The sequence below is a fragment of the Glandiceps talaboti genome, chromosome 8 (genome assembly GCF_964340395.1).
Source record: "Glandiceps talaboti chromosome 8, keGlaTala1.1, whole genome shotgun sequence".
Classification (NCBI taxonomy): Eukaryota; Metazoa; Hemichordata; class Enteropneusta; family Spengelidae; genus Glandiceps; species Glandiceps talaboti.
The window spans coordinates 26,845,868-26,862,531 of record NC_135556.1 but is presented as its reverse complement, the minus strand read 5'-3'; the positions used below and the strand labels follow the sequence as shown (position 1 = coordinate 26,862,531).

General features: G+C 33.0%; 1 protein-coding gene and 1 long non-coding RNA gene across 2 annotated transcripts; both read right to left on the bottom strand.

The window, feature by feature from the left end:
* Positions 1 to 2,151: 2,151 nt before the first annotated feature.
* LOC144438596 (uncharacterized) lies at positions 2,152 to 4,044 on the bottom strand. Its single transcript, XR_013481068.1, has 3 exons — positions 3,943 to 4,044; positions 3,256 to 3,395; positions 2,152 to 2,210 (listed from the first exon to the last, which is right to left on the bottom strand). It is a non-coding gene; the product is annotated as an uncharacterized LOC144438596 (long non-coding RNA).
* A 6,808-nt stretch (positions 4,045 to 10,852) lies between these two features.
* On the bottom strand, positions 10,853 to 16,664 carry LOC144439440 (putative 37.6 kDa protein in cld 5'region). The gene is made up of 8 exons (XM_078128728.1): positions 16,515 to 16,664; positions 15,505 to 15,726; positions 14,614 to 14,894; positions 13,610 to 13,793; positions 12,764 to 12,866; positions 12,073 to 12,169; positions 11,632 to 11,733; positions 10,853 to 10,946 (listed from the first exon to the last, which is right to left on the bottom strand). The coding sequence occupies exons 1-8, from the start codon at positions 16,662 to 16,664 to the stop codon at positions 10,853 to 10,855; spliced, it is 1,233 nt and encodes a 410-aa protein (XP_077984854.1).

The following is a 16,664-nucleotide window of genomic DNA, read 5'->3' as shown; positions in this document are numbered from 1 at the left end:
ACATATACTTATACATACCTGACTTAGCCAGAACTCTATCTCATCAATCATTCTTTGTTCTCTATAGTGCTTCAAATCAATCAGAAAGACACCAGCATTGAAAGTATTTTCTTCCATGGAAAACTTCTTTCCATATCTAAATAAAATAAGCCATTTTGTGTAACGTACCTTAGAGGGGAAGGGTACCTTGTGAATTCAAGGTGTTTAATGAAAACATGAATGATCGAACACCACATCCCTGACAACAATTTCTCAATACTCAGCTCCAACCCAGAGAAATGGAAACGTAGAATCCGTGAAGCAATCGAGATTGAACAACATAAACCCAGTCTAAACAGAGACCCTGGACTTGAACTACCCAAAGTCCACTCCAGCATCATAGTAAATCCCACCCACTAAGGGGTGGGGTGGGTGGGGGGTGTTCCAATTTCAAACTACAGAGGGCGCACCCTGGTGGTGAATCACAGCCATGAGATATGGCCAAAACTGCTGTACACCTTTCACATGTACGGCAACGTTTTTGTTCCAAAAGGTATCTTAATTATACAATGTTTTGGTTTCATTCACTTTCACTTACCAGTATGAAATATACAATGTCAATCGTAATGTAGGTGAAGGTGACACACGAGCATAGAGGCAACATCCACCAACATTTTCAGAGCTCTTATCAATTGTTATTAATTGACATGATTTGCCTTAATTCTGTCAGAACTACCTATGTATGTAATTGTAAGAAGTCAACTTCCAAACTCAATTCAAATAATGTGATATAGTAATTATTGTTTTAAAATACCAAATACTATAAAGCTGTGTTTTAAACACACTTAGTTTATCATTTTTAGCGACAGAATCACCTTGAATTCTTATTTTCCTTGTGTTTGCAGACTTACAGTACATGACATAGGTCTCTAGGTAACAAGATGAGACAACAGGAAATATAAAATACTGACTGTTTCCTGAGGCTGCATTTATATCTACCATAATGATACCAGGGTTTAATAAGTAAATTTATTAGATAGTGTTTGCAACTGTCTTACGGAGGGATCTGATTTCATAAAAATTATGAGAAAATCTTAAAACAAAGATATCAAAACAATAATTATTTGATAACATATTCCAAATTGCATGATTGCACCTTTCATAAAAGATATCCAGGACTCTGTTATCAAAGAAAAATCCATATGGAACTGCTCTTTGTACTGCCAGCAAAGGTTTTGACCGAGTCAATTGTCCAGACAACATCCATAAATCTTCAATGGGGTGTGTGACAACACAGTCTGCATCAAGATAAATGGCTTTGTCAACAGATGGAAATATCCTGTAACGAAATGTACAATGATTTAAGAATAAAGTTATCTTGGGTCTATGATGGAAAGAAATATCCTACACCGTAACATTTTTTTAATCATTGTAAAATTTATGTGCCATCCTTTTGGTGATGTTTTACAATCAGGAATTCAAGAGTAGCTAGAACTGTCATACATCTCTTTAAAAAAGAGAAAAGAATTTATTTGTTTTGATGGGCAACATTCCGTGGATGGGTCTTTGCTGCTATTTGCTTCATTTCTGTGTTCCCCATTCTGCTTTTTGGAGTTTCATTTATAAACATCTCTTTGTTCATCACAATTAATGAATTATTAATAAAATCAAAATATATGATAATGACACTGAAAAAACAAAGTAAAAAAATGAAATCTGATTATTATAATAAATACATTTCAAGGACAACATATTTGTACTTTCTCATTTCATCATTTCCTTGTGACTGATTAACATACTGTGCCCCTCAGAAATATGAGTCTTAAAATTTGGTTGTTACTTTCTCCAAGAAAACTCACACCCATTCTTGAGTTCCTTTATTACAAATCCATAAATTACTCTAACATTTGATAAGGACCAGAAACACGCTTCCATAGGCAGAATTTTGAGCGATTTGGATAAATTTGATTTTTAAGATACATTCTATGTATCTGAAGGAAGAAATCAACAGAATTATAATGATTCATTGACAGAGGTGATATATTGACATTCATAAACAGTGAAAAAGAAACATATTGCAATATCAAATAAGAATAAGTAAATAAGAATAAGTATGACTAAACGTACCTGTCAAAATAAAATCTGGCAAAGTTTGCAGAACTTGACAGACTTTCTGTTCTAGTATATCTATACCTACTGATCCATTCCTCATTCAATTTCTTAATTTCAATCTGTTGAAGATGAAAAGGACACACTCTTGGTGATTTTTACATTCTGATCTGACAATTCATATTGTCACATTGTCAATTTACTCACATTTAAATAAAAAGATTTAAAATGGTAACACTGACCCCTTGCTTTTGTGCAAACTGTTTCTGTGAACAATTATGTTTACAGTCATTCCAACAGTTTCTATGCGGTATACCAAGTATTCATATTAATTAGATATGACTTAATTCATCCATTTGTCTGAGATTAAGTTACCAGCAATGGAGTTAATATTGTTAATACATATAGTGGTAGTTTATGTTTTGGACTTCTATACAACTTAAAAATTGTTTTTTTTGACTACATTAGTCTACTGGGCATGGTGTGATGTTTATGAGAATTAATCAGGCAATACAATCAATCAATCAATCAATAAATCTTTAGTGCATAAAAACATGCCATACAATCATGGTAAAGCATACAAAAATAACATACAGAAATAAAGTCAATACAATACAGTCATTTAGTCAACTGCTGGAGGTCTGTTTACAAGAAATTTTCCAAGAGGAAGTTTATCATCATAGGTCAAAATGTGCAAAAATTTACTTTTGTCCATTCAGGAATGAAAATTTGAATTATTTAATGACAGAGAAAAAAAAACTTACTTTCTCTCATTTGTATAATGAGAACAAAGAATTAAATGATGATACACCTATTCTTCAAGTCATTTTAATTGTATATATTTTAATTTTAAGTACATATACATGACATACTCAACCGAAATCTCCAATGCTTTGGAAACAATGTCCTCAATATGAAATTTCTTAATGCAATACCTAAAAATAAGAAACTAACCATCAAAAAGATTATCAATTGTGTATACGTACTTGTTATGACTCACTCAACAAGATATCTTTACTTTTACCGTAATGTTTATTGCTACCAAATTAATAGAAATCTACAGATGCAATAGATTACTATTGTTATTATTATTATTATCATTATTATATACTATTTCGCATCACTTTATACATATTCAAACTTGGATATTTAGTATAATGTACTCACCAGTGATGTTACTGGAACACCATGACATAATAGATACTCTTTGAAACTTCTTCCTGGTTCCCCAGCAACAACAATATGAAAATGAATGTTGCTAGGTGATCTAGCAGTCGATATGATTGAGTTAAGCAGTGTAGCTGCTCCTGTAAATAGTGAAAAAATGAATAAATGAAATAATAGATAAATTAACATAATGCCAGCTAGTAAGGTGATCTGTTGATAGAGTAAATCATTATAGATGTTATTGTACATAAAAGAGTAAGAAAATAAATAAAGAAAGAAATAAAACAAGCTAGGTGAACTCTAAATAGAAGCAAGATGTACATGAAAAAGTAAATACGTAAACAAAATTAATAAAAGAACATGTAAATGGCAACACCTGACTTGATAATTTGTTCTGCAGTACTCCAATTACTGCATAAAATGTGCCATTGTTCATGAATCAAGCTTGTGCAGGTATGACTATATTATTATTCCTCAATATCTTTAACTCATGAAATTCTGAAAAAAAATCATCATTGACCTAATGGCTTTGTTACTTCTTGCCTAAAGTCCAATGTGACAAGGCCCCTTAGGTCACTCATGTTTTCCTTGGTTGAGCAAATACTATCCGCAGGTTATTAATTATAATTGTACATAAACATGTCAACCATAAGTGGAAATTGCCTTTTCAAAGCAATTATTACTCACCTTGAAAATCCTCTTTGTCTATTGAAATGATGATATGGATTTTGTCCTGTATATGATCAATGTCAGTAGCTGACAACAATTCTTCATTTGGGGTCAATTCTCTTTTTTTAATTTTCTGTTTCAACAGTTCCCTCTGCTTTATCTTGAAATCAGATATTTTTTCTTGATGATGTTCATATTGTTGTCCAGAATCTTTTCTATTACTTGGTGTGTTTTGTTTATGTCTAGCGTAACTTGTAATGGAGTCCTCAGTAACACATCTATAATCAGCTGCAGCTAATCGCTCACACCTAGTATTTTCTGGGCACTCAGTTTCACTCATTGCACAGTAATTCAAATCTTTAATGGAAGTGAAACAACGTATATCAAATTGATTTGAGTGTTACAGAAATATGTTGTCCATAGATAATACTGTAATATAAATATACAAAAGCTGAAGTAAGAAAGAAAAAACAAGTGTTTTTTATCGATTTTCTGATTTGAATAAAATTAGCACAAACACGACAATGACCGGCTCCCTGTAGCATAGTGGTTAGCGCTTCAGGTTTGAATGAAATTAGCACGTACATGACAATGACCAGCTCCCTGTAGCATAGTGGTTAGCGCTTCAGATTTGAATGAAATTAGCACGTACATGACAAAGCAATTTGCTGCACAGAAAATTAAACAATACTGTAACAGTAATTTACATCTATGACAGTAAAAAAGATTTAAGTGAAATTAGCCTACACATGACAAAGAAATTTGCTGTACATAGATGATATAGTAATTTAAATATGCAAAAAGGGTAAATAAGCAAAATCAACTAAGATTTTATTAGATATTCATATTTGAATATAATTAACTTGAGAATGATAAAGAAATTTGCTACTAACATAATACTGTTTACTTGAGAAGTAAAAAATGAGGTTTTATCAGCATTCAATGGACACACGCATTTGATGTGCATAGTGAACGCATGAATATAGAAGACCTCCCATCATTGCCAAATGTACATCTAAATGTGTGTCTGATTTAATCTCTCTGGTTAAACAATTTTGAATTTACTTCAAAAGTTATATTTAGAGTGAAATGACAATAACTGCAACTGGTGTAGAAGTTGCCACTTTTCAAAATCTCTTACTTTTGCATAAATAGATGGCATCAGACCCGTCATTCAATATCTTGCAAAATTACAGTATTTTCTTTACACAAAGGACAATATTTTCTCTGTAACACCATTTATCAGAACGTCTCTCCTACATGATGGCAAATCGTATATGTTTTGATGTAATTCAAAACAAGACAGGGAATTACCACACACATTTTAAATAATTTGTCAAATAGCAAACACTGTTCTTTACCAGCTATATAAATACCCCCAGCGTCCCCTCCAGTCCATTTTACAAAGTTGCCTGGATGATCAACCTTCATCTTAAGCAAACCATTGGTGTTGAAGGCTATGAGAAAAAAAAAATTATGAAAAGAAAAATATCACTGGTGGTATATACTTAAATTCATGATAACACAAATAAAAAATGGAGTGTCAACAAAACTCAACTCAAAGGGTTTCAAATGTCCTGGCTATAGTTAACAGAGCATTATCAGGAGAGTTCATTATATCTAAACAATGACATAAATTTGAAGCCTTTGACAAAAAGATAACGTATGTCGACATCTAAATTTACATAATATGATAAAATTGATCACATCTTGTCTTTGTTAATTTATCATTTGAACACCACTACCAACTATTAAGCCTATTTCCCCAGAATTTTCATAGTAAGATATTTGTGACCAAAGATACATGTATCATTTTTTTTGACTAATTTGTATTTTGAGGATCATTTCATCTTGTATGAATAATTCACAATCTTTAACATCTCTAAACAAATTATCTCCACCAAATTTCAGACCTGTATGCCAGAGATCTTTGAAGTTCAAAATGTTTAGATCTAATTTGCATATCACCAATGGGATCATCATACCATGAACAATTCTTCATCTACACACCTCTAGGAAGAAGAAACAACTGGATGAATTCTACCTCCTATCCCCTGCCCCACCAACAGCTGATGTTTGAAAAAAATCTATATGTTAGTAAATTAAATACGGTGGTGTGGCATACAAAGGATTAGTTTTAAGCTACCAGAGCTATAGGTTGAATTAAACTGTAAGATAATGTCACGTTGCTCCACTCTCAACAGCCTGCTCTGTCTGGTGTTGAGCAATGTAAGAGGTAGTCTGGATGCCAACTGTGATCTAACCACAGTCTGGTCAAAGGCTGCAAAGCACAGAAAGTTGTTCATTTAATCAGTGAACCCCAACTGTTTATTGACATAAACAGTGCGTAAGTAACATTCTGAGCTGACAAATATACCATATTTGGACATTACACAACTGCCCAAATAAGCACTAACTTTATGAGGGACTGTGTTATTGGTTACTAGAGAATTCTGTGATTGATTAACAAAGATATGATGTTAATGACTGTGTGGGTGGACGTAGATGAATTTAAATTGCATCTCATGACTTCTAGAGCAAAAGCTTTGACTATACTTTGAGTGAAGGTATAAATCGCAACGATACTGTATAGGAACTAGATTATGTGTGAGGTTGCCCTGTCACGGCATAGCCCCGGAGTGTAGCTTACAGATTATAGGTTGAATCTGCATCTCCTCAAACATCATGCTAACTCAACGCAACAGCTGGCATGTATTATAATAATGTTTACTATGACATCTTTTTCAGAACTAATCAACAAAAACCAATTGATTAATTGGAAACCATGGAAACATTCAAACATAGCATATTGTGTTTTTATAATGACCATAATGTTTATATAGTTGACGCTTTTGAGGGCACGAACATTTCCTTTTTGTTTTTAAGGAAAGAAGGTGCCACAGTAGTTACAGCATGGAATTAAAAGGGGAGTGAGGGGAGGGGGATGAAACGGCTACTTTACTTTTTTAAAATTCCATTCAACATTAAGTCATCAATAATATAACATCTTTTTACTACCGATTACTTGATCCACTTAATGGTAACCATGGAAACATGTCATGAAGGGAACATATGGTGTTATACCAACACTGGAATGATTGTTTATATAAAGCCACCTGTAAATTTCTAAACATGTTTCATTTAAACAAACATTGGATTCATCTATAATACGCATAGACTATAATCAAAATTCTGACCTGCTCACAGTTTCAACTGTTGGTAACAGATTCAAACCAGACTATTGATATACAATTCTGACCTGCTCACAGTTTCAACTGTTGGTAACAGATTCAAACCAGACTATTGATATACAATTCTGCATTTAAGAAATAATTATCAAATCTATTTTTAAAAAATGTATAGAAATAAACTTGGGGAAAATGTGCAAGGATGGCAACAAGAGAAAAATGACAGATTTTATAATTTAGTAAGTTTAATAAGTGATTCATATAGGCTGTTAAAATGTACTGGGTTAGTGGAATGTGTGGAGCACTGCCAATGAATGACTGTGTGTTGCAGTCTAAGTGCTAAAAGTGATTCTGAATCAATGAATTAATTGTCAATTATCAGCCTATTTTAGAGATCACATGATTATAAATTATTATCCCAAATTATCCTTAGTGTGCATATAATTATAGATATTTTGCTCTTCAAATTGTAAGTTTGTGCACCTACCGATACAATGTGTTATATTTCTACACAGTTTTTCCAACTCTTCTCTCTTATTCTTTAATTGTTCAGCTATCAATATATCTCCACCATTAAAATCTAAACCCTGCAAAGAATAAGTAAGATCATGGAGAAATTCACATATCATGAAAATGAAACCTTGCCAACCTTGAAATATTGTTAGGAAGCCCTATTGCACTGTAAATGTGTCGGCCATTTTGGATATTTACCATAATCTCTAGCTGTCAAGAGAAAGAGATTGTGGGAATGGGGTAATAATGTAATCATTTCCTGCACAGTTTTCTCACAAACCCTTGCAGGACATCACAAAATTGGCAGTACACATGTAAATATTGTAGAGCTTCTTCACAAGATTTCAAAATTGTGCAATTTACCAAAATGCCAATTTATCATCCAACATCACAGCAATATTAAATCAATACAAGTTTACAATGACTAATATATGGATCTTTCCATAGTTTTCCATAGTTTAAGTTTGCATCATGGGTATATACTTTCATATTCTAGTTACCTTAAAGAAAACAAACTTTGACTCCTTTTTTAGTTTGTCCATCTCAATTCCATTGAAATGTGGCATCATAGCATCTCGCTGAACATGTATTGGTAAAGGTTTATGTGTATAGTATCTGCAAAATATCAATAAAATCATATTTGTTCAATCCTCATCCTTCTCACGATCATATTGGATTTCATATCTCATTTCCAAGAACTGAATAAGCTGGAAATTTTCACTAAAAATGTACCACTTTTTGCTTATTTCGCTGGACAACAAAAATGCAAAAATAAGTGATGACTAAAATGTACCAGTCTGGTAATTAGTAAGTAACCCTAGTGTTTTAGAACTTGCTGAAAACTTCAAAATTATCTAGGTTTACCGCAATCAGTTGCCTGGTAACTGCATTTTAAGATTATAGACCATACACAAGATATCATATAATTAAAGCTTTCTATAAATCACCCTACACATGAAATATAGAGTTGGTCAGATCATGAGAAACACAGGATTAATGATATGCCCACCTTTACACATGTAAACAATTGAACAACATAATGTAATGCATGTCATTTCATCATCGGCACCAACAATACCAGAAGACAAATGTTTAATTTCATTGAATTATATGCACCGATGCTATATCTAATTAAAATTAATCATAATCAATGATATTTGACACAAGTAACAAGCTCATAAAACTCATAATATGCAACTTTAGGCTCAATTTTGACATGTACCTACTGGTACTACATCATCATCTAGTCTCACAGAAATACATGTACTGGTGGTGTTGCAGTACACACAACTAAAACCTAAAGTTGATGTTGCATCAACTGTTGACAAGCATATACACTAAAAAGTGTACACCTTGGTATGCAGAATCTTCCATTGCCATAGTAACCAGATTGACAAGAGCACTCGAATTGTGCTGATTTTGTCTTGATACAAGTTGAGAATTGCCCACAGTCATGAAGGTCTGCAGCACATTGGTCAACGTCTGGTGATGACAATAGATAATTTTAAGTTAGTGTTAACGAGGACAAACCTGAAAACTATTAGGACTATTGCTGCACTGTCTTGGACTAGTATTTCTCCTAACTGATAAGTGCATGGTTAGTGGACAGGACAAGGGGGTCAGCATTGGAACAATTGGTGCACTTGGACTAGTGGCTAGTGGACAGGACAAGGGGGGTCAGTATTTGAACAATTGCTGCATTTGGACTAGTGGCCTTTTGACAGGACAAGAGGGGGGGGTCACCATTGGAACAACTGTTGCACTTTGACTACTATTTCTCCTAACAGATAAGTGCATGGTTAGTGGACAGGACAGGGGGGGGGGGGGGGTCAGCATTGGAACAACTGAACAACTGCTGCACTTGGACTCGTGGATAGTGGACAGGACAAGGGGGGGGGGGGTTCCTCCATTTGAACAACTGCTGCACTAGGACTAGTGGACAGGACAAGCGGGTATTTCTCCTAACTGGTGTGTGGCTAGTGGACAGGACAAAAATCTCTGCAGTGTTGTATAGGGTTTGTTCATTGGTATTTTGTGGACTTTATTAAATAGTCAACAAATATCAACTTTGTCAAATGAAATGTTAATCAATTCTTGATTTCACTGTCAGGATACAGAGTTACTTACCAGCCACATATTAATTAATTCTTGTTTTCACTGTCATGATACACAGTTACTTACCAGCCACATAAAGTCCAGCTTCATTCCCCAAAAACTTCGTCTCCCATGTGTTTTGTGGTTCTACTTTGTTTTTCAGATACCCTTCACTATTGAATGCAACACATTCATCAACTTCTTGACATTTCTTCATTAAAGCCTAATGTCCAAACAAGAAATGTTAGTGACAGACATCATAATTATGGTTTCATTTTGTTAATTTACACCTATAGATATTCAAGCATATACAGCATGGCTAGACAACACATATCATCAAAGGAAAGATCACCGTCCACATCACCAAATACCGTGAACTTGGAATTCTTTCCTAAAAGACTTATTTCACTGGACAACAAAAATGCAAAAGTAAGTGTGATGACTACGACTAAAATGTCTTCTTCAACATGAACACAATATACCAGTCTGATAATTAGTTAAAATTAAGTCTCAAGAACTTTGGCCAGTAGCTGGCAAAAGAACTGCAATGATCTGCCAGCTACTTTTTCATTAATTTGTAAACTTCTGTTTCAACCAGTATATTTCCATCATTGGACAGATTTATGAGTCTTTTTGGTAGAATGATCACCACATACTTTTCATATTTTCCTGGCTACTTTTAAAATGAACTACATCAAAAATGACTTCATAATTTTGAGTAAAAACTAAACCACAGACATAGTTTTCATAGTTAATAACTATAAACAAGTTGTCTCTCCTTACCTGTATATCTCCACTCAGATTGTTAACTCTCATAATGTCATGGCCAATAGTATCCATGCCTAAATATAAAATTATACTATCATTAATTTTTTTGTAATTTTTTTCACAAAATAAAACTCTCTCAAGGAAAAATAACTTTTCAACCAGTACTGGTTAAAACCAAAATCAAATCAAGATGTCTGACAACTATGTTTAAATTTCAGTCAATCACTAAATATTATATATTATTTTAGTAAATTTCGGGTCCAAATTATATGATAGGATAAGTATTAATTATTAAAAGGGGAATGACACATCAAGAAATAAAGGCATTTTCTTAAACGTTGGGTTCTGGAAAGTCATTTCGTGATTTAACATTTATGAAATTTACCTTGATGAAAGATGAACCTGTCTTTCTCTATAACTGGAACAGGAATGTTGTGTTTTTGTGCATATTGAAGAAATCTAAGAAATGAGAATATTATGTAACATAAATCAAGAACAGTGAAGAGTAACCAAAGGACATTTATGTATTGAATAATAATCAATAATTATAATAAACAAGTACTTATTTATGTTATATGTCCACATTGTGTTCAGAGGTAAGAAATAATATTAAAATATTCAGAGAAATAGAATTAAAAAAAGAATTCAATCCCAAAACCTAAAAAACCAAAAGCTGAACATTTATGAAATGCAAATTTGCTTTACTGTAGAGTAGCATGAGTATACAATTAAAATCATAAAACCTATAATAAAATGTCGTCTGACTCAACAAGAATCTTACTAACAGTGCTACATTTTGTCATCTTGCTCAACAAATACCTCTGTTGGTGAGATTTCTGTTGACTTTGCTGAGACAGACAATAATGTTGTAGATTTTTGTTAAGCCAGACATTTTGTTTCAGGTTTTGTCATTTAAGTTGTAAAACAAAATGAATATAAATAATCTGATTTTTTATTTAAGGTGAGTAAAAAATAAAGTATAAATTAAATATGACGGCATACATTAGTTTTAAATCAATTCACTTTTTCAAGTACTACACAAATGAAGATATGGGAAAAGGATTGTTACAATTTTGTGTACAAATTTGAATATATTCATATCAATTGATAATTTTACTTCATATAATATTTGTTATTTCCTTACTTTTGTTTTCTTTCCATCAGCTTCAAATCTAACTCTTTATTCCTTCTCTTCAGTTTTCTTCTTTCTAGTTTTCTTTGAATTTCTGCATTCTCAAGGGACAGTCTAAAATATCAAAAGAAATTATGTGTAAATCATTAAACTAACAGTATTATATTCCATGGAATAGGCCTTTCCAAAATTTACCATGGTGGTGCTCTACTTCCTGTCATGTATACCTTTGGGGCATACATGGTTATAGGTTACTCAGTTAATCAAAGAGCACTGCTGCTTTCCTTGGTGTCTGAACAATACAAAAAACATCCTTGATTTACACTTCTACTGAATACCAAAGGACAAAGCTCTTGGGGTGCTGATACCCCGAATTTGAGAGAGGGCGCTGTATTCTCAATTTCTTGTTTGCAGTTTGTCATGGCCTATGAAAAGACAGCTATTATACTTCACCTATTACTAAAATCTTGACCAGGTGACTTTCCAGAACTGTCTTCCTTTTCTCTGGTTTTCCTATATTCAAGAAACCACTTTATAAATTTCTTAACTCCTAAAATCAGAAAAAAGGGTGAATGAAAGGGTTAGTCTATTCTAGCCTTTTCTATCCTACTCTATTATATTCTATTCTATTCTATACTATATCTATTCTATTTTATTCTATTCTATTTTATTCTATACTATTTTATTCTATACTATTCTATTATATTCTATTCTATATCTATTCTATATCTATATATATTCTATTCTATATCTATTCTAAGTTATTCTACTATATTCTATTCTATATCATATTCTATATATGAAGCACAAAAGACAGAGAAGACAACATTGACAACACTTCTTAAAGTTGACAGTAACTGATTCCGTTTTGAATTGACGTTTTCGAAGGCATAATGACCCACCTTAAAAGGAACTCTTTGACAAATTTGTCCTCATTTTCACCATACAGAGTTAACTTTTTGACAAATTTGTTCTCATTTTCACCAGAGTTAACTTTTTGACAAATTTGTTCTCATTTTCACTATACAAAGTATATTAATATGAAAGATGTAAGGTGACGAGTCTCAAATTGAATCCACACACACCATCAAATGTCATTACTCAGTCTAGACTTCAGTTTCTCTTTGATTAACGTACCACTCACCATCCTTCAATGATGTATAAGGTTTATAGCCCAACCTCTCTGATGACAATCTGATGTCAGCATAGGTCTTCAACAGTTCAGTTGCTGGTGCTGGTTCTTCTTTCTGAAAAGTCAATGAAATGGAAAGATTCAGAATTACTAGGAAAAATTAAAATGACAGTTCACACAGAAAAAGGGAATACAAATATAACTAATACTTCGAAAGTGGTAAACTTAAATCCACACTGTAGTTGCAATTAAGAACAGAGATAGCGGATAGAACAAAGGAGGAGACTATAAATAGGTAATTGTATCTACCACAGTGTGGTATCTACCAATGGTAGAAATACATCAGTTGTTAAATTCTAGATAGATAGAGGGGATGGGGAGGGTCATTTAGAACAGTTGACATAATACATATATTGTAGATAGATTTACATTGTCACTTAAAACAAGGAGCATTGTCATGCTTCATGTCAAAATCATATATGGTTCTTAATGTAAAATGTCATTTTTTGGGGTCAGTTTAGATGTGTTGTCAATTTCTAAATCAGGCAATGCTTTCAGATCACCTACTATAATTTGCTTTTATCATTATTTGAACACATACAAGATTGAAATGAAGTTTGAGGAAGGCTTGTATTTTATAATATCTGGACACATGGATGTTGAACATTACATAATAAACATAATTTGCATATATGATTGTTTATCATATTCATTTGCATATGTGAATATTGATAAACACAATTTGCATATCCTTTGACTTTTAGTTTGGGTGATTTTGAACATCTTAAATCTGGGTATATGTGGATTAAATGGTGAATGTTTGAAAAGACTTTTTGTAAAAATGTGGAATGTACTTACCATGATTGCTTGTTTATTTAGGGAGCTTTCAAGATATTGTATCAATGCTGGAACACTCTCAGGATGACCGCAACCAAGATTGAAAACTTCATTACACAATTGTGGGATGTATGACATTGACCTTATTACACCATCAACAATGTCATCAATGTAGGTAAAATCTCTCATGAGTGGAGCTCCATTACTGTCAAATAGAGCATACAGGCCTATCAATAATCAGATGGAGGGAATAACATAACGTGGTTTGTAATGTTTCTAATGTTAACCATATTATATCAAGCAATTGGTGTAGTGGTTGGGCAATGATTGCTGTAATTTCCAGAGTTTGATTGATGGAATATTCTGTCTTGGTAAGTTGATCTATAACTCAATCCTGTGCCTATTGCTATTGGAATGGTCTTGTTGCTAAGCATATATGAGTTCATTTTATTAATGGAGTCACCATGTCCTGCATGACTATATATTCATCTCACATCCCCAGAAATATTCTCACCAAATTTCAGCTCCAACTGCCAAGCAGTTTCCATTATACACTATCCAGATGAACATCCCCATCTGACCAACCAATCAGCCCAGTCTTTGTTGAGGGTTATTTTACCAAGAGTAACATTTTTTACCAACATCACACACATGTGGTGTGATCAGATTCATATGAACATCTTTTCACTTACAAGTCCTAGATAATATCCCCATCTAATATCAATGCAATCAGACTAATGATTTTGACTTTATGTTGTTTACACACACACACACACACACACACACACACACACACACACACACACATTTTACCATGCCGATAGCCCTACTGAACAAGTTCAAACTGCTAAAATTACATGTCTATCTCTATTTCCCATTCTACAATGTATATAAAATATTTTGATTGCAAACTTGAATGACACCTTAATTATCATATAAATACTTGTCATCTAAGACACTTTCTGAACTGGTTCTTTCAAACACAACTTTTAGACATTTCCTAAATCAGTTAAGGTATATCATACCTGGTAGTAAAAGCTGGAACTTCTTCCTTTGACATGATTTTGTTGGCAAATTTATAGATTGCCATGTCTGGTCTTCCCCATGGACCATAAACAGTAAAAAACCTTAAGCCAACTGCAGAAATATTGTATTTGTGACAGTAACTTATGCTTTGAATTTCATTGGACACTTTTGATGCAGCATATACGTTACCAGGAAGACTAAGTGGCTGAGATTCTCTAAATGGCATAGTACTATCTGGACCATAAACACTGGATGAAGATGCATATACAAGCGGACAGGACTGGAGTGAAAGAAGAAATACCCAATAAAATTCAAAATCAATCAAATAAAAAAATTAATTCAATTGTAGTCACTAGATGATAGCCAGTGAATCATCTTGTATTTAAAGATTGAATAGTTAAAATCACCAGACTTGAGAATTTATGGGAGTTATACATGTTGAAAAATACATATGTTGATAACACAGTGTAGACAGCTACATCATCAGCTTAAATCTGAGAGTAGAATTTTACCGCATTCTGAATCAAATGTAAAGGAAACGGGCATTCTGCTTTGAAGCATGGTTACACTGTATGTGATAACCCATTACTATCAAAGTCAACTTGCATAGACTTGCTTTTAGAGTTAATTTGTTTTTGACCCACATGTCTGGAGTCAATATTAATATAAGTTAATTATATCTTGGCAAAAATACTAAAATAGTATCATTATATAGCTAGAAATTCAAGAAAAACAAACAATGTAGTCAATGACTCCTCCCTGGTTCCAACAAATTTCACTTGAGTTCAGACAATCTAGTACTGACTTTGAGAAAACAAGCGTTAAAGTATTCATGAGACAGCTAACAAAATTTAATATGGCAGCTATAATTTAATCCATCACTGACTTACTCGGTGATTTTTGAGGACTTCCATCAAATTAATAAAACACTGAATATTCTCCCTCACATACATTGTTGGGTTTTGCACAGAGTAACGTACACCAGCCTGTGCAGCAAGGTGAATAACATTGGTGAAATTGTATTTTTGGAAAAGGTCTTCTAAAAACAGTGTATCACACACATCTCCCTGATAAACTTTGACTCCAATCTTGAATATCTCATATGCACGGTCCTGGAATTGAAATACAAAATCTATGTCCAGTGCTAGGAAAACTAATGAATTACATTATTTTGTGCTATCATACATGATCTGTCATGTGCAAGATGTTTTCATATATGGAGACATAGCATCATTTTGTAGGACCTTGAAATTTATCAGTTACAAACTTTTTCCCATGGTCTCTAAATGATAAGAGTTATCAATGCCATTTGTTACATAAATGGTACAGGAGATGGTCAAGTTGAATCTCTCTGATTTTGTATTAATAAGCATTCTCTAGAAAAAGTTCAACTGTGTTAAGAATAACATAGTGGGGAAGAGTTTGTCGTTCTTCGTAAATATCACTTATAAACAAGGTCAGAAACTTCCCTACAAAACATTGACCTATCATCATTAACTTATGGCTTGAAAAGAAATTTTCTCATTCTAAATTATTCCCTGCCATAGCTGTCATTAATCATGGTAGAATTGTTTTTTCCAGCCAATGGGGTGTATCCAATGACAAATTACCCCCACAATCTACCAGAAACACACAATCACACATGGGCAAATCGGAACAGACTCCCCAATGGAGCTAAATACATAGCACATGTAAATGAATAAACATGTACCAAAAACCCATCTTCCTATAAAATACTAGGTAAAATCTACACAAGGTCTCATGAGTATTTATTTGGGTTCAACATTCAAATTGTGGTAGAAGGTGTGGATATTTATGCAAATTTTTACCAGCTTTACCTGCTCTGTTTATGATAGGTTTCCCAAATTTTAGTAAAAAACATTACCAACTTAATTCTCACCTGTTTAAGCCTTAGATCATAGTAATCATTGAATATGTCAATTCCTATTACTCTATGGTTGGATTTAAAAGCCAATGTTTTAGCAACATGAAATCCTATAAACCCAGCCACACCAGTAACAAGTACAATCCTTGGTTTTCCTCTCTCCAT

Excerpts from the sequence above, each read along its gene's own strand:
- LOC144439440 (XM_078128728.1), bottom strand. The coding sequence starts at position 16,664 with ATGGAGAGAGGAAAACCAAGGATTGTACTTGTTACTGGTGTGGCTGGG. Across the intron at positions 15,727-16,514 it reads ATGATCTAAGGCTTAAACAG|GACCGTGCATATGAGATATT; the intron begins GTGAGAATTAAG and ends TTTCAATTCCAG. Across the intron at positions 12,170-12,763 it reads TTATACATCATTGAAGGATG|GAGTTAAGAAATTTATAAAG; the intron begins GTGAGTGGTACG and ends TTCTGATTTTAG.